Source organism: Genypterus blacodes, unplaced genomic scaffold (assembly GCF_046128005.1).
Source record: "Genypterus blacodes isolate CSIRO-AG114 ecotype Tasmania unplaced genomic scaffold, CSIRO-AGI_Gbla_v1 ptg000094l_1, whole genome shotgun sequence".
Classification (NCBI taxonomy): Eukaryota; Metazoa; Chordata; class Actinopteri; order Ophidiiformes; family Ophidiidae; genus Genypterus; species Genypterus blacodes.
The window spans coordinates 1,153,726-1,172,181 of record NW_027466898.1 but is presented as its reverse complement, the minus strand read 5'-3'; the positions used below and the strand labels follow the sequence as shown (position 1 = coordinate 1,172,181).

The 18,456-nt window shown below is 41.7% G+C and overlaps 2 protein-coding genes across 2 annotated transcripts; both read left to right on the top strand.

Moving 5' to 3' along the window:
• The first annotated feature begins 2,194 nt into the window (after window positions 1-2,194).
• On the top strand, window positions 2,195-8,108 carry krt18a.1 (keratin 18a, tandem duplicate 1). Its single transcript, XM_076159241.1, has 7 exons — window positions 2,195-2,719; window positions 5,124-5,206; window positions 5,542-5,698; window positions 6,602-6,766; window positions 6,874-6,999; window positions 7,213-7,433; window positions 7,540-8,108. Exons 1-7 carry the CDS (start codon window positions 2,300-2,302, stop codon window positions 7,652-7,654), a joined length of 1,287 nt encoding a protein of 428 aa, XP_076015356.1. The 5' UTR covers window positions 2,195-2,299; the 3' UTR covers window positions 7,655-8,108.
• Window positions 8,109-8,190: 82 nt separating this feature from the next.
• LOC143007787 (keratin, type I cytoskeletal 18-like) lies at window positions 8,191-11,419 on the top strand. Its single transcript, XM_076159239.1, has 7 exons — window positions 8,191-9,056; window positions 9,572-9,654; window positions 9,771-9,927; window positions 10,076-10,240; window positions 10,331-10,456; window positions 10,707-10,930; window positions 11,242-11,419. The coding sequence occupies exons 1-7, from the start codon at window positions 8,640-8,642 to the stop codon at window positions 11,375-11,377; spliced, it is 1,308 nt and encodes a 435-aa protein (XP_076015354.1). The 5' UTR covers window positions 8,191-8,639; the 3' UTR covers window positions 11,378-11,419.
• Window positions 11,420-18,456: the final 7,037 nt, after the last annotated feature.

Sequence of the window (18,456 nt, the reverse complement as noted above, 5' to 3'; positions counted from 1 at the left end):
TGTGAGCCAGACTTATGGCTCTTATGCATCGACTAATATATGCAGCTCTTATTCTTGATAGTTTCTGGTGAAGTTATTCCTAATGAAGTTCTAAATGGCAAACACACTCTATCCCCTCCATACCTCCACCTTAATATGTGTTTCCTAGTTTGGGCGTGGCACCCCACCACAAGCAGACAAAACACTGAAGCCTGCATCATATGTGCTAAATACATGTGGGTTGACAGTGCTCTTCCAGTAAATCAGCTTGTCTATCGCATTCTCATAAATCCCCCTCTGTCTGCTTGTCTTCCTTCATTGTCTCTGTCTTTACGTCTTCTTCACATCACTCCGCTTCTCAGGGGCTTGTGAATATGACAAGAACGTGCAAACAGAATGAGGCACTTGCAAAGCATTATTACTGTAAATGAAGAAAGACACCTGAACTTTTTAAGCACAAGCAAGGAGTGGAAAATATACATGATTAATTATTAACAAATGGTTATACAGTAGCTGGATTTTACCCTATAATACCTCTTTCAGTAACTTCTTTTGAGGCCCTTTTTATTGCTACGCTTACCAGAAATCCCTTTTGTTTGCTTGTTCGCTGACATTGGGAGGGGACCGGAGACTTGTTTTGGTTTCGTCCGGATCTCTTTCATACTTTGATATCCTGCTTCATGTTCCTTCCTGGAAAATAAACAAGAACGGTGAAGAAGGATGAGACTGAACAGAGAGAAGCAAAACTTTTTAGCAGGTGTTATCTCACTGAAAATGTTGGTACTAATAACATGTGGGTGGGAATTACCATTGTTCAAGCAAGACTAAATTGTTATTACTCAACAGTTTGCAATGGGTGTCTCTGCAAACATGGCATTAGATATTACATCTTGAAGATTAGCAGGGATATGAAGAACACACACTGGACTGCACTAAAACTATGAAACTGTGAACGGTTAAATTAACACCTACTCATTCACACTTATGGGCAATTTAGGGTCTCCAGTCCAACCAACCAGTCAATCCAAGTGGCATGTCTTTGGACAGTGGGAGGAAACCTACACAGACATGTCGAGAACATGCAAAATTAGAGAGGCCATGGATTCCGAGACAGGACATTCTTGAAGCGACTGAGACAAGTTTTGTTAAATATTTGCACTCACAGTCACATGTCCACTGTTTCCTCAGGGCTCGGGAAAACGTGACCCTTTTCATTGGCATTTATGTTTTATTATATATGATCATGTTAGGTCTTGATGATGCTCACAGATATTCTTGTTCTACATGATTATTATCAGAGGTGAGATTTTATCACACAAAAAAAGAAAAGAACAAAGTTGATTCATCCCATGTTGGAATCCAACAGCCAGTGTGCGGAAATTCCTTGTGTTAAAAACCTACAGGGGAGCTTCTGGAATATGTTTCCGAGATTAGAGAAGTCATTGTTCTGGCATATTTGCTGAAGGGACTGTGGGATTGTTCCTTTGTTTGACCATGGGAGCCATATCCTTTAGGGTGGGGAACAATCAGACACATCCGGCTACATAGGACACATAACATACCGTGCATAACATCTGGAAGTACCTAAGACCTCAAACACCCTTTTGATTTAATGATGTGTTTTGGAAAGAACAAATGGTGGTCATCCTCCAGGCAATTAAACTCATCTTATTGTAATGTAGTTGCTTCTTTTTCAGGAGACCCATATTTACTGTAATATGTCTATAATAAAACCTGATCTTAGACATTGTCAGAAAACAATGACAAAATCATGTATTACATTTTAAAACCTAACCAGAATGAGGCAAAGGTAATGACAGTGCTTTGTGTTTGTCTGTGTTTTAGGGAGTGTTGGGTGTGAAGCAATTGTTAACTTGTTTTGATGATTGAATCCTATGTGGGTGTTTAACAGGGAGAGATTTCATAACCCTCAAACTTCTTTATGCAATTTCTTTTAGATTGCTTTTGCATTAGTCATTACTGAATCAAAGTGAAATTCAGTCTTAAAGTCAGTTACTCAAACCCATTAAAAAAACTCTAAATTTTTTCCACTGAGTCTTCAAATTCACCCTCCCAGGAATGGATAGAGGGACAAAAGCACACTATGAAATGTTCAGTGGTCAGGCCTGTGGAAAAGAGGGTGGTTACTCAGGGGGAAGGGGTGTGGCCTGGGGCGGACCAAAGGGCCCACTAGGTTTATATAGTTTAACAGTTTCGCTCTCCTCCTGCCTTCTGTCTGTGAGCTCCCATTTTTGCCTACCCAGCCTCTGCCTCTCTGTGCCTCAGTCTCTCTCCCTGAGTCTCACATTCTCCAGCGATAATGAGTTACCAGTCTATGCGCAACTCCAGGGGGAGTTCTGTCATGTCCATCAGCCGTAGCACTGCCCCTGTCTACAGGTCTGCCAGTATCCATGGTGGGGCCGGTGGCAGTGGCAGCCGCATCAGCGTCTCCTCTGGAGGCCAAGGTGGGATGGGAGCTAGGATGGGAATGGGATCAGGAGGCTTTTCCAGCAGCATGCAGGTGAGTTCCAGCGGGAAGAGCAGCGACATCATGGGCAACGAGAAGTTTGCCATGCAGAATCTCAACGACCGGCTGTCCAGATACCTGGAGACGGTGAGGATCCTGGAGCAGGCCAACCACAAGCTTGAGCTGCAGATCAAGGAGGCCATGGAGAGGAGCGGCCCTGACTTCAGAGACTACAGCAAGTACCAGGCGATCCTGGATGACCTGAGGAGGAAGGTGAGGGGGTAGGGAGGAGGGGCTTGTGCATGACATGATTTATTAAATGTTGGACAAAGGCATGTGAGGGAAAGTGGGAGGGAGGAAGGGGATTTGGATGAGTGAGTTGTAAGGAAACCCAGAGAGATGGGGGGGCTGAGGGTTGGTTGGGGGGGCATGATTGCTAATGGCTGTTTTTAGAAGATGGCATAAGAAGGTAAGTAACTGAGCAAGGTCTGGATGATACAGAGTGGGGCATAATACTAATTCAAGTGTTTACACGTTGCAATGAAAAGTCATAGTTTACTTGGAGAAATGGGACAATGAGAGAAAAGACTTGCATAACAATGAACACTATACATAAAGGGGGTTTGCTGAGTTGTTGCTGGTCCTCGGCACAGTGCCTGTTGCTACTCCACTGGCAGGGGCGACACCTGGACCGGAAACAGTATGGAGGCGGAATGTTTGATTTGATTTGTACGTCAGGGAAATCAGCAACAGAAACACACATGAAAGAGGCATGGGATCTGAGAAAGAGAGAGACAGAGGTGCAACTGTAATTGTATCCATCAGGACTTTAACTACCTTCTTCCTTATTGTTTTGTTGCATTGTTAGTTAGACAATGGGGTGAATCATATGCTATAAAGTGAGGACTACAGTATATATAATAGAAAAGCAAACAACGTAGGGGAAGGTGGGTGTATAGTTTAAGATGGTTGAAGTGAAACTAAGTTACACTATGTTGGAGAAAGGTGGGGACTGATCTGTCAGTAGCCCCATAATAATGATTAATCTCAAAACATTATTAATTTCACATACATCTGATATGCCCATTCAAATTGTTTAAGCACAGGTTTTTGCTGCAGCAGAGATTCTAGAATTGAACGTAGGTTAAGCAGCCACACAAATTTGTCAATCATTCATCTGGGATTTAGCACACACACACACACACACACACACACAAACACACACACACACACCCACACACACACACACACACACACACACACACACACACACACACACACACACACACACTGCCACAGAGGCAATGGACTGTGTAACCCTCTACATGCAGACGTTCGTCATTCTTAACCACTGGCTCTAATTTAAAAGTTTCCAAATAGAACATTCCACTTATTCTGGAAAATCATCCACATGCCGTGTCTACTTGAATGGTTAAACAGTGAAAATAAGGCAAGTTTGCCTGGTCTGCTCTCCCAATGGGAAAGTGTGCAGGATGAAAGAGAAAACATTTCCTAGTAATTTCCATGTGGGAGTGGCACAAATACCAACATCAAGTTTAGGGATCTTGAGAGGATGCTGCATTCTTCCAAAATGGGAGGAAAGGAAGACAGGATCTTATTTATGCGTCAAAATGGTCTCACTTATAATGTTACCTAAGAACCCAAAATGAGTTCTGCTTGAAATTAGCTTTTGTTTATTCTGCTCTACAACAGCTGAGGGCCTCCACTCATGTAAACAGCCCAAGGTCACGACGACCTCATTTTTCTTTCGGTGTGACGCAAAAATGTGTCACCCCCCCCAAACATACACACACACTGAGGCTCGGGGCCAGAATAGACAGGAAGCCCAGACCAGTCAAACAGGCAGATGCAACTAACCATGCAAACACATACAGACAAATGTGCACACACCACCACCATCAGCAGAACCTGATGCAAATCACCTGCATGAGTCCTGCTGACAGGTTTGAGCCTGTTCCTCAGCAGCCAGCAGACAGTTGCTGCCTGGCAGTTACTGATTGGCTGTTGGACGTTGTCACCTGTCCTGTGCTCCAATGTCTCTCATCACTTTCATCCTTTCCTATCTCACCCCATTGCCACTGTGCAAATACTGGTGCCATCTGGTTTTTGAAGCTGGCCATGACCTCATATACACCCATATTCACCAGCTATTTTCATTTAACACAAAAGCTATTATGACTTTACTCATTGGGAACAAACACCTGTCACATGAATGTGTGTCAGTAGACTGAACTTGAGATTCAACTAGAAAATAAATGAGGGGATAGATAATCATGAAGGTTATTTTTCCTCAAATGAATGTAGTGGCCAGATTAATGATTAATGAAGTTTGAATTGCTTGATGATTTTCCACTAACTCATCCTTATTTCAAGATATATTCAGCATATTATGTATGTTTACAGTCATATTTATCTTTAATAAAACTGAAAAATGTCCAATGTGGACATTATTTATTTTGTGCATTATGTAACAAAACTGAGAAGAGGTGATTTGATTCTTTGCAATAAAAATAGAAAAACTTCCCACATAATCCAAGTTGTAAATCTCCCTTTGTCAGTTATTGTTGTTAATATTGATCTGTGTTTTGGCTCAGATAATTTCTCTTTGTCAGTCTTATATACAGTATTAAGCATTTGAAATATACTACTGTTGTAGGTTTTTGATGCCACCACTGACAACGCCCGCCTGGTTCTGAACATCGACAACGCTCGCCTGGCAGCCGATGACTTCAGAGTGAAGTAAGTCCAACTAAGCATGCTGTGGACTGTCTGGCTTTAGTTAAACTAAAGCTGGACAGCTGCAGACGCACCCTGGTTTATTGCAGAAAGGGTTGTAGGAGGAATGCTCAACACAAGCATGAGCTAGGATGAGTAAGATTTGAAGTCATAAATTGCATGCATTATCGCTTATGAAGGTTCTGTATTTATATCAGAAGCAAACACAGCTGGTGCTACAGCGTCCATACTATGCAAATAAATACCATCAAGAACTTGCAATGTGGAGAGAGAAAATGCCAAGACTATGAGCAGCTTATAGAATTGGTTCCCTAACTGCGCTGTCCTAATGTGCTTAGATACGAGTCTGAGCTGTCCATCCGTCAGTCTGTAGAGGCCGATATTGTTGGTCTGAGAAAGGTCATCGATGACACCAACATGAGCCGCATGAACCTGGAAAGCGAGATCGAATCCCTGAAGGAGGAGCTCATCCACCTCAAGAAGAACCATGAACATGTGAGTTTGACGACATCCAAGCGCATACGTCAACATTAACACTGTATTACACACATACTTATGCACTATGTGCTCAGGTTTGCTTTTCAACAAAAGTCCGAGATGATGGGTGATGAACAAAAGCAAACATACATAACCTTTCCCCCAAAGATCTGAATAAATATTCACATGCAAGTTTGTTTAAGTACATTTTTAAGCATAGTCCCGAGTGCTCAATTTGTGTATATAGGCCACCTGCTACATAGGAACAAATACAAACACAATAAGCACCTGTTCCCAAATAAACTAAATAAATATGTCCATGTGAGCTTGTTTTCATCATCCCTAAAGCATTGGCATGAGTGCTCAATTTATGCATATAGGTTACATGATAGGACACAACAGCAGCACACATATCCCGACAGGCTGCAGGGCTCTAGTGGAAAGATGGAGTTTTCATAGAAACATCAGAGATATGTGAATCATGTGTCAGACCGCATAATAAAATGTGTTTTCCATATTTGGTAAAAGAAGACACCACAGACTTCAAATGACTGTCATCCAAATCCATAGGCCTGAACCCAGCCCATCATTTATGCAAGAAATGTTTTGCACCTCAATATAATGAGATGCTAGAGGTCAACTATAGATCAACAGTTAAGTTCCCCATTTAGCTGACCATGATGTGATATTTTGGTGGGAAGACGCCACAGTTAAAATCAGGGTCACAGCCAGTGAAAATAGCTCTTTATTGGTAGAATTCTAGGCTCTAATTGCTTATAGTGAGAGAAAAACTTGTTTACTTGATTTGGTGTTTATTCTGCATGCATATTATTATTCACTCTTTTATGCCTTAATAGTATGTTAGGTATAGACATATGTCCAACCATTGTCATTATTTTGTCCATCTTCTCTTTTCTAAAGGATGTGATGGAGCTCCGTAACCAGATCGCCCAGTCAGGAGTCCACGTGGATGTTGACGCTCCTAAAGGACACGACCTGGCGCAGATAATGGCAGAAATTAGGGCCAAGTATGAGAAGATGGCACAGAAAAACCAGGAGGAGCTCAAAACATGGCACGAATCTCAGGTAAACCATTAGCTCTCCTCAGGAAACGTGGAGATCATCAGCAAACATGGAGACAAAATAAAATCCAATACTTACCAAAACCCGTTATTTTTCCACCCTTACCACAGATCAAAGAAGTGCACACTCAGGTCACCCAGAACACAGAAGCCCTGAAAGGTGCTCAGACAGAGGTCAATGAACTTCGTAGGCAGGTCCAAACCATGGAGATCGATCTGGAGTCACAGAGGAGCCTGGTGAGAACAATACAGTCAGCACACACTTCATTTCCTCACTGCACGCTTATCTTTACTTACTCAGCACTCGCACTTCAAGTCACACACATTACCTTGTTGACATAGCCTTCACACTCTGGTGACCAGTCGCTATAGTGCTTGCATTAGCGACTAGAACTGAATGTGATTTTTAACCCGTTCTTTTCATATCCCTCGCTCGTTCTATTCTCACAGAAAGCTTCTCTGGAGGCAACCCTGAGGGACACAGAAATACGTTACAACATGGAGATGGAGGCTCTCAACTCCATCCTCCTGGGTTTGGAAGCAGAGCTCACACAGCTGCGTAACAACATCCAGCAGCAGACACAGGACTACGAAGCCCTGCTCAACATGAAAATGAAGCTGGAGGCCGAGATTGCAACATACAGACGACTGTTGGATGGTGAAGACTTCAGGTGCGTAGATCACTGTGTGCAAAAGGACAAGCTACAGATTACCCACTTCTCAGTTTTGGAGGTGGAAGCTGCCTGACCAAACACATGTTATTGACTTTCCCTCCAGCCTCCAGGATGCTATGGATCACCAGAAAACAATAAAGACCAAAGTGATGACCGTCACACAGACCCTGGTGGATGGAAAAGTGGTTTCCTCCAGCACAGAGACCAAGAATGCTTGAACGCCTTGACGACCACTGAAACTCATCAATCATCATCACAGTATCATAAAACTAAAATATGATTGACTAAAGTACAGTTTACTTTAACCATTTGGCTCTCATTAACACTAACACATTAGAACTTCAGTTGACTCTATAATTAGTGTAATTATCTGGGTGAAAAGCTCCTCGGCAGATTGTTAAAAAGTAGATGAGAAGAAAACCAAATCATCTTTTATTTATTTCATCATCATGTCCTTTTATTTAAGTGCTTGTGTCACATTTATTTACAAACATCAGATTTGGGGTCTCAAAGTAATTGATGAAATGAAATATGATTAATTAAAAAAAGTCAAATTCAATGGCTATTGTTTTTATGTTTTATCTTCATCTTTGGTTTTCTTTCTGTTTACTTTAGACAACCTGTTGTGCTGTAATGTTCAGACGTTCAATAAAGTCCCGTCAAGAAAGTTAATAGTGTGAACTCAGTGTCTTATGTGAAACTGACAATCATTTAAATATATAGCATCATAATCACAATGCAGAAGAGGAACAAAATTGATCAATCAGAGTGACAGATGACAAGAGTTGGTAGAGATAAAGGCACAACACCAATTAAGGACACAGCGGTGTGACCAGATCACACCCAAGAGATGATGCGTGATGTTCAATGAGTCATAAAGTGAATTATTTCTTTAGCTTTACTAGTTATCAGTTACCATAGACACAGCTTTCTTTTTACAACACATTATCAAAGTAAAAATGTCAGCTCAGGCCTTTGATTTTGACAGGTGACACTTTTACTGTGCGTGGTTGTGTGCAAAGTCTGGGCAAAGGAGTAAAGGTAAAGGGAAATATAGATAGCAGAGGAGTGGCAGGAAGGTATATTGCCTTTTCAGGCTTATAAATAACACCCAAGGACTCCTCTGTGTCCCACATCCTTTGCTGTCCACCCCTCTCTGCCAGACGTGCCGCTTCTTCCTCTCATTGATCAGCAATTGAGACCATGATTAGTCGCCAAAGTTCTCAGCTTCTTGGTGTCCATTCGGGCTCTGTTCCAAAGTCTCTGCGGATGGAGAGCTCCTATGCCCACAGTGTCAGCGGAGGGGCTGGTGGCTATGGAACCAAGATCTCCACCGCCTCCTATGGCTCCCGGGTTGGCAGCAGCTTCGGTGGCGGGCTCGACTACCTGTCCCTGCATTCCTCTGGGTCCACCTCTGGATCCATGGCTATCGGGAACGAGAAGACAACCATGCAGCACCTAAATGATCGACTGGCCAACTACTTGGAGACAGTGAGGAGCCTGGAGAAGGCCAACGCATCACTGGAGATTAAGATCATAGAGACCATCGAGAAGAGAGGCCCCTTAGAGGGAAAAGACCACAGCAAGTATGATGCTGTCATTGCAGGTCTGAGGGCCAAGGTGAGCATCTATCCAGTCCTAAAGATTTTGCTCTGTGCATTATTTGCTCATGTCAACCTTACAAACCAAAGTTAGTTTTCTGTCAGAAAAAAACAATTTCAAAGAATTACTGAACGATCTCTGTATATTATTTACGTTGCAAATTTCAAGAAACATTGTTGCCACTATTAATTTAATTTGCCTTGGTTTACGTGCAAAAATGTAAGTGTTCCAAACTGAATAATTTTCACAGTTGCATAAGTATATACCCAGTAGTCTCACCCACAAAATGATTTTGCAACATGTTACCTCCATGCTCAGCTATGATAGATGATGTCTGCCATAAAGATAACCTGCTTCCATAAATGATTAACATGCTATCAAAAGCCACTCCTTGAATGCATTACTCATTGACATTGTTAATATTGTGTAGTGTTCATTAGGCTGAATGTGGAAAATACTAAATATGAAGTGAATATAATTCTAGTCTACATCTTACCACCAGCAGAAAGACACACTGTTTTTATTCCCCATAGATATTTGACATGATCAAGGGCAATGCACAACTTGCAATTGCAGTTGACAATGCAGGCCTTGCTTCAGATGACTTCAGAATGAAGTAAGTGTTCAGTTTTGCAAATAAATGAAAACAAGCTCTAAATTGTAGAGTTATGAAATTACTGAGTAGTCATATGAACAGGAGGAGAATTCACATTTTCCTTATGATTCCAACAGGATGGAGTATGAGATGGGTATGCGTCTGACTGTGGAGGCGGATGTAGCGAAGCTGAGGAAGGTTCTGGATGACACCAACGTTATTCGTCTAAACCTGGAGACCGAGATCGAGTCACTGAAGGAGGAGCTCATAACCCTGAAACTGCACCATGAAACAGTAAGGATGACAATAGTAATTATTAAAGTACTATTAACTATCAAAGTAAAGATTATTGCGAAATGGGAAGAGGAGGAATTTGTAATGTTTTCGCACAAGATAACCTGCTATTCAGGAAATAACTCGCTGACTATTTCCCTTTCAACAGGATGTTGCTGAGTTGCATGCCCAGATCACCCAGGCTGGAATCCACGTGGATGTTGATGCCCCTAAAGGACACGACCTGGCCAAGATAATGGAGGAGATGAGAGATAAGTATGAGAGGATAGCGCTGAAGAACCAGGAAGAGCTCAAAGTATGGCACGAATCTCAGGTACAGGAGAATGAATAGCTCCAACTCAATACACAATTGCTTCAATTCAGATTAAGTGTCAGTCTGTTGAGTATGTGATTTTGTATCCAGCTAAAAGAAGTGCAGGTCCAGATGACTACGAGCACAGCAGCTCTGAAGGAGACAACAACTGTAGTGACTGAAACTAGGAGGAGATATCAGGGACTGGAAATTGAAATGCAGTCCGTTCTGAGTCTGGTATGAACTTCTATTTTTCACAAGATTTCAGGTTCACATATAAGCATCATAGCATCAACACTGACTGAGGGGTCCGATTTCAATTTCAGCATACTGCACCTTCTTTACCTCTGAATGTTTTAGTCACGATGGAATATTTTTATATTTCACTCTATTGCTGCTTATGTCTCACTCAGGAACAGTTTAATTATACTCCATAAAGGGACCCTGGGTGACCTAATTGGATTGGGATATTTTCTTCTGTTAACAGAAAGAATCTCTGGAGGGCACCTTGCGTGACATAGAGATGCGTAACAACATGGAGGTGCAGAAGTACAACAACATCATATTGAGGCTGCAAGAGGAGCTCACTCAGATCCGCACTGACATCGGGGATCAGTCACGTGCGTACGAACAGCTGATCAACATCAAGGTGAAACTGGAGGCTGAGATTGCTGAGTACAGGAGGCTGCTGGATGGGGAACTAGACTTCAAGTGAGTGTGTGAACAGCCCACAGGATGCATAGATAGAACATGCAAGTTTTGATGAATGATACAGGGAAATTATTTGTATTTGCAAATTCTATTCAAATTAGTTTCATGCAAACATAAAGCAAAATTGACATTGAACAAAAGGTGAGTCATTCGCTTTCCTTCCCAACACCTACATTAATTTCACCTGCTCAATTCACTAAATGACAGGATCTCCTCACTTAAAACCAGGTTCATGTAGGGTTTTACTGTATTTTATGTTGTTTCATTTCACCAATACCAAAAAATAACCTTGTACCTTTTTCTCTGTTCAGACTCGTGGATGCAGTTGACTCCAACACAATCCAGACCCAAGTGGTGACAGTCACTCAGACACTGGTGGATGGCAAAGTGGTGTCAGAGCACAAAGACGTCAAATCCAGCAAAAAAGTAGAGGTTCCAGCAAATTAAGAAATAAACAACAAAAATAAACATTTGCAACTAAATAAAAAATAAAGCAAAAAGTGAATCATCGTGTTTGTGACTATTTCTGAGCATGTGGTTAAATTTTGAGGAAAACAAATAAAACATATAGTTTCATATTCCATTTATGTAGTGTACACCAATGACGATGCAACACAACACGTTGCTTATTACAAAAGCTGAAATTGGCTTGAAATGCTTATTAAAAACCACACGTAAATATGTAAGACTCTGTTGGCTATCTGGCCTTCTGCCACCATCCTCCCCCCCACACACCGACTGTGCTGTGTGTCCGGGAAATTCTTTCTCTGCTCGTTTCTTAGGAATTCACATTCTGACCTGCAGTTCCTGTAGTTCTGCCCCCCTTAACATCCAGAAGGCCTCTATTCCCAGGCTTTTTCCAATCATGTCACAGTTCAGCCCAGTTCAGTCCTGTCTCGGTGCTTTGAGTTTGTTTATATTCACATTAGTCAGTCTAGTTTCGGTGTGCTGTTTGCTAAAACTGACCTCTGTGGTCTTGGATGAGTCACTGTATAACTTCATGATAATAGGCTGTTTCCGTGTTAATAAGCATTATAATGTAGACAAAACCAGGAGGAAAGTTCAGTAATTGATTGTGATTCTTTGGCACTTCGAAGGATGCCTAACCTAATGTTTTAAATGTATCATTCATCATTATATTAATACTTTTTATGAAACATGGCATTGCCAAACTCAAAACACAGCATCATGAATCATTTTGCTAAATTTGTGCCAGGCTGTAATCAATAGAGCTTGCCTAACCGCATCTGACAAACAAAAATAGTTTCCTAATTTGTGCTAGTTTCAAGAGCCTCGTTTCATGCACCGAATCTGTGATTGTGTAAAATGCGTGTGTGGCAATGTGTGTGGTGCGACAGTGCGCCCGATGCCAGTCTCTCTATCAGATGTTATGGGTGTATGGCTTTAAAGCTGTCTTTTTACTGGCTCTTACAGCTTTTATCGCAGCAGCCAGATGCTTCGTATTCTTGCATGCCGAAAGAACAGACAAAACAGGGAGGAAGGGGAATTCAAGAGAAATGTGAACGAGAAGTACGGAAAGATGGATGTACTGCAACATAGATTGATGGTTAGATAGATTTGAAAAAGAAAAGCTCTGTTCACTGTCCAAGTTCTACATATTTCTACTGCATGCCTGCCATTCCTTTGTGTCTGGGCCCCATGGAGATCTGGCTGGACAAAAGACTGCCTGAGGAGCCGCTATGCTGAGTCATGTTACTGACAGAAAAACAGTTATGACTGAAATATAAATTTTGCTAAATCCTCAGTTTTTTTAAGTGTACAAATAATGCGATTCACCACTCGTCATTCAGTCGTCGAGCAGTGTATGTAAAACAAACCACAAAACCAATAATGTAATGTAATAATTTGAATTTACGTTTCACTAATACACAGTAATGTAGAGCCTCGGAGCAAAATGGGATGAGAGAAGAAATAATGGAGAAACAAAGTTAACCCATAGGGATTTTTGGAAAAGTCCCTGTATCAGATTTGTTCAATTCTCTCACAAAAACTGTAACATGATCCTATGTGAGGGTGGTGACGAATGCTGTCCAACATTTGATATGTTAAAGGCAAACTGCACATAACGAGTGTTGCATAGGCATTGCATCAGCCGAAGTTTAGGATTTAATGAGCCTCATTTTTCCTTTGGCCGAATTGCAAATTCTTTGTTTAGTTTCTACAAGAAGGGTTGTTAGAGGATATCAGCAGCTATCATGAGGTAACATAAACTATGATAGACTCCATTCAAAACTTTCTCTACACATGGTGTGAGTGTTTTCTATTACGTTAAAGAGCTGCTGTATAATAACCTCTTTTTAATCACTCCTCCTTTTGCCCTAGGAAAACACTTAACAGGCCTCACATACATAAAACGTGAATCATCCCTCACTCTCTCCCTCACACACCCAATACACTTTCCCCCTCTACACTACACATCTGTCGGGTGTGTCGGTGCGTCCGTCGGTTTGTCATCCAGTGCTGCCAACTAGCCGGGCCTCCTCCCAGTGGGAGCAAAAGAAGGAGAAGTGAAGGATCAGTGAAAGAAGAGGGTGTGGTGTGTGTCTGTGTCTATTTAAGTGTATTGGTGAGTCGGAACAAACTTTTGGAAGCTGTAGAAGAGAAAATGGAGTTCCCACCACTCTTCCAACTCTATATATCATTTCAATATTCACCACTGTACTTTGTTTTGGATGATGTTTTTTTAATATCCTGATGTAGGAGAAGAGACTAACTTAATCTGTAGAAAATAACATAAATAAAACAACAAGGAAGACTTTTGTTTGTCTGACACATGTGACCAACTCATAGCATTGATTTGTTTCTACATACATAAGCCTGATATTGTGATATTGTAGATCGTAAATGAATATGAACTGACATGACTTCTGGGAAAATGGTGATCTAATTTGTCAAACAGTTACCCCCTGTTTGGAGCTGCCAATGTGCAAAGTTTCCTGGCATAGCTTGACAAATAGAGTGTGGAGGTTGAGGGCAACAGAGGCAACAGAAAAAAAGGCAAGAGGGAGGGTGGGAATGAGAGTGAAAGTGAAGGAGTGAGGAGGAAATTCAAAGAGTGATAGACATAGAGAGAAAACAGGAGTGTGGGAGAGTACAGATGTAAGAGAGGCAGAGGCGGAGGAGGGACAGGGGCCAGATTAAGTAAGAACAGAACTGGGCTCTAAGCCACATCCAGCCACCGTTTTCTCTCCACATTTTCATTTTCCATCCCCGTTGCGTAGACGGAGAGCTGGAAACCCAAAGCTCGCCTCCTGCACAAAAGAGCTGATTTTGCTGAATGTGAGTGAGTCATTTGTCTGGTCTCCTTGGAAACTCTAACCAGAAGAGCTTGGTGACCAAACAGTCACAAGTTGTAGAGCCAAAGCACCGAGATGATTACCATCTATCCGCTGCTAAAAATACAGTGGTGCAGCCGCTGCATATGGATGAAAGTAGCCTGAAATGACTCTTACAGGAAGAGCATCGAGTTCAAAACCGGCTTCAGAGACTTCAGTGACTTGAACACAATTGTTTCAGGAAATTATAAAGCAGTAGAATATTTACCCCCTGCTTCATTATCCAAAATGGTTTCGGTAACCTTGACATTCTTTAAATGTGTAACTAGCTCAGATTCCAGAGCACAGTGTCATGATTAGGACTGGCACAGTGCTGCCCCGCTCTCAGACTGGAACATTTAAAGATAGGAGAAATTAAGTTTTTCTATTGAACTGCCATGCACTCCAAGGCCAAACTCACAGGAACTCATGTAACCCTTCATGGTGTAAAGATAATACACACCAGGTTCAGACTCAATTGTAAACCACACTTGTTGTCATGGGAACAGTCAAAATGTTCCACTCGTAACGGAATGGAAAGGGAATGAATTTCTTAAAATGATTTGAATAGAAGCCATTGTTGTCTCTCTACAAATATCTTAGACTTCTACTTGAACTACTAAGTTCACAAAGCATTTTTTTCTGCTGTATTTAAAGTAATTGAACTGTGGGGCCATTTTGGGTCATATGCGGTATTTGTTCACTTGGCTCAAGCACCTAACATTTAAGTGCAATGTCCTGTGTGTAAATCTGGTCCAGGACCTTTGACAAATGTCATCCTCCCCTCTCTTTGTCCTGGAGGAGGCAGTGTGCAAAACAACATGCAGGAATCTCACTGACTGTACAGTAAGTGTGGGTGATTTTAATGGCTGCATGTTCACTGTTCCAAGGACAATTAAGAGAAAAAAGTTCAGCTCAAGAAAGAGAAAGGAAAACCATCAATCACCCGATTTTGACATGATGTCATGATGCAGTTCACAAGGCCCTCTGAGTTTATTTCTGCTTGTCTTTATTTAACGGCAGATAATTCACTCACTGTGGGATGCTGCTGCTGGTGTGGGAGTCCTAATTATAGAGTGTTTGGGAGAAATCGTTTGATGACAGGATTTCCATCACAGGAAGGGAGAGCCCACATTCAAATGGTCCGAAGGTTGGAATGACCCTCAATCAAAACAGTATGACCACACACACACACCAACACAGAGAGAGAGAGAGAGAGAGAGAGAGAGAGAGAGAGAGAGAGAGAGAGAGAGGAGTCACACGTTCACACCTGCATGGTTCACACCAGGTTTCCTTTTGTCGGAGCATAAAAGGCCTGTGCAACATAATCTTGACAAAGCTCGGTTGCTACAGTACTTGTCTGTGTGGAATCTAAATCGCAGTAAATAAGGCAGACAGTGAGAATGAGGTACACGAGGGGTGTGTTACTCTGGGAACCACTGGGGCTTCTCACAAATTGTTTGTATAAAAAAAAAAACGTTTCATCAGAGGGGATTTAAGAGTGGAACGTTTTAAATTAGACCACCATAAAATCCCAACGCTGTTTGTTATCCAGAATGAATCTGTACTTTATAGTCAGTGGGTCTAACATAGTGTTCTGTTTTATACAAAACCTCTGCCAATAGAGTTGGATAGAATTATTTTCATTCTGCAGGATATTTTTCTCAGAATGCAGACATAGCTATTCGTTAAATCTTATTAGAATTTGGTCCCAACCTATTTAAAACCCTCAAACACAAACAGAAAACGCCCTCAAACTGTGTCAATCCCCCAAAATAGACTTAGAATAATTTTTAATTGCTCTGGCGTGATCTTATCAAGTTATTACAGCTGCTATGTTGGCAAATACCTGCAGCTCCAGAACGCTAGTAGGCTCACAGTAACATATGAAATGTGTTCCTGTCAACCTGATGTATTTAGGTCATTTCTATCGTAATGTACATTCTCTAACAATATTTAACTATAGCCAAGATTTGATTTTACTAGATGGTGAAAACAGTTCACCCAGTGAACTGTTTGTGTGCTTGTGAACAGTGGGTTTATCACAGACTGTTTAGTGGAAAGTGCTGCCTGCAGTTTTATGTCAGGGGTGGTGAGAACTGGAAGAGGCAACCTTTCAGTGTTTTAACAGCCTGGAAAGCCGAAATCCCCCCTATAACAGCAAACTTACATCCTGATTCCTTTTAGGTTGAATTTAAAGGTGAAGTTGCAAATGGAATCTGTTCATGTGAAACCATTTTGGGGAATGGTACATCATGTAGAACACAATGATCGAATGCTTGTCATATACTGTATACAGCCTATAGAATCTGAATTTGTATTGCACCCTGTTGAGTACTGTGTGCGTGCGTGCGTGCGTGCGTGTGTGTTTGTGTGTCTTTTTTTAATCATACTGGGTCGGTACTCAATCAATCCATCTATTTTCCACCACTTCCGGGTCTGGGTTGCAGAGGAAGCCAATCAAATCATTCCAGATGTTCCTCTCCTTAGTCACCTGGGGGGCCCAAAGACGTTCCCAGGCCATATGGGATACACAATCCCCCCAGTGTATTCTTGGTCTGTGGGTTAATTCCAGTTGGGTATGCCAGGAGGCAACCCCATTAGATGCCAGGTTCCCTCCTGATGTCTGACCACCTATGAGTCCCCTACGCCCTGCAGAAGAAACTCGTTCTTGCATCCAGATTCCAAACAGCTGATGACAGCAGGTAAATGTTGTCACTTTGCTTTCAGGCACAGAGATGACAGTGCAGTCATTTATTTTGATGCTATATTCCATAATAGCTTTTCAACGCTTTGTGTGTGGACTGTTACTTTAAGAATAATCCCACTGCGACAGCCCTCACATGAATATTTCTCATGTCAGTGTTCCAAGCAGACAGCACTGGGCCTGTAGCTACAAATTATGAGGCTTTGGAGTTACAGAATGATTAGAGAGTGAGTTTGTTCTCTGCTCCCCACTTCAAAAACACCCAGAAGCTCTTTGTTTGCTGCCGCTCACGAAGGTCCTTAGCTCTTCTCGCAGGGGCACATTTGAGGCCTTCTGTTATTATTTGCCTTTTATTTGCCTGTATGGTTTAACATGCCAACGTAATAGTAGTCACAGTTTACTCAGGGGTTTGGGATTTGAGTCAGAACAAGTTCAAAGACACAGGAAACCAGAACCAATTCATTTTACTGGCTTTCAGTTTAGGGTTAAGGGTCGTTCAAGGATTCCGTTGCACTGTTTTTACAAATTACCATGGAGACAGGATGGTAGGTCAAATGGTATGGCAAACATAGCAGCAAAAAATGTGTTTTTTTGGTTTTGTGACGTTAGAGCTCATATGTTGAACAGCTGGAAAACGTAAAGAAGCAGATGGATGGTGATAGTTTGGGATTTGTTTGGGGTAAATGATGTGTGTTTGAGTCATTGTATTCCTATCTGTTTATGCGTGGGTCCCCTCTCGTCTCTGTTTGTGTCTTATTGTGCATGACGGCACAGCTATAATGTTACCAGAGGCCACCTAATGTATATCATCACACTGACACCCCGTAGTGTGTGGGGCGTGGCAGCACCGTCACGGGCCTCTGCAGATCACTCATGCAGAATGGCTTCTGAAGGAGAAATACACACACAGACACACACAATCATTCTGTTGTGAGGATTCGGGGCAAAAGGTGTGTTTTGTGTGTATTCGATGAGCTCATGTGTTTTTGTCACTGAGCTTGATCCTCTAATAGTCTCCACTGCAGTGAGTCCCTCTATTAGAGAACAGAGCACAGTGATAACAAGTTTGTTTGGGACTGAAACAAAAGTGAAACCAAGAGAAATGCAACTGAATGGATGCAGATAACACACACGAGGCCATATTAAAAAGGTAAAGAGGTGAGTTGTCCTGTTACAGAAGCATGTATGGGTTAAACAACCTATAAAGTAAAAACAACAGCAGAGCAACAAACAAATAAACGAGAACACCAATAAATGACTATTAACATTAACATTAACATTAATAGCTTTTAACAAAGCTATAAAAACAGCTATAAATAGTGCTGAAAGCCATAAACAATCTAATAAAATGGTTTGCAGATATGAAATAAATAATCTGCATATGGAAAAACTATTTTGACTGAGGATGTGCAAACACTTAGGGAGCTGCTGCAACAGGTGCTACAACGAAAAATTAAGTCAGGCCAAAATAAGACACAGAACTG

What these genes read in the sequence shown, in the direction of transcription:
- LOC143007787 (XM_076159239.1), top strand. Translation starts at nt 8,640, where the DNA reads ATGATTAGTCGCCAAAGTTCTCAGCTTCTTGGTGTCCATTCGGGCTCT. An exon ending in TTGCAGGTCTGAGGGCCAAG is followed by an intron (nt 9,057 to 9,571) that starts GTGAGCATCTAT and finishes TATTCCCCATAG; the next exon opens with ATATTTGACATGATCAAGGG. An exon ending in TGAAACTGCACCATGAAACA is followed by an intron (nt 9,928 to 10,075) that starts GTAAGGATGACA and finishes CCCTTTCAACAG; the next exon opens with GATGTTGCTGAGTTGCATGC.
- krt18a.1 (XM_076159241.1), top strand. Translation starts at nt 2,300, where the DNA reads ATGAGTTACCAGTCTATGCGCAACTCCAGGGGGAGTTCTGTCATGTCC. An exon ending in GCCGATGACTTCAGAGTGAA is followed by an intron (nt 5,207 to 5,541) that starts GTAAGTCCAACT and finishes TAATGTGCTTAG; the next exon opens with ATACGAGTCTGAGCTGTCCA. An exon ending in AAACATGGCACGAATCTCAG is followed by an intron (nt 6,767 to 6,873) that starts GTAAACCATTAG and finishes CCCTTACCACAG; the next exon opens with ATCAAAGAAGTGCACACTCA.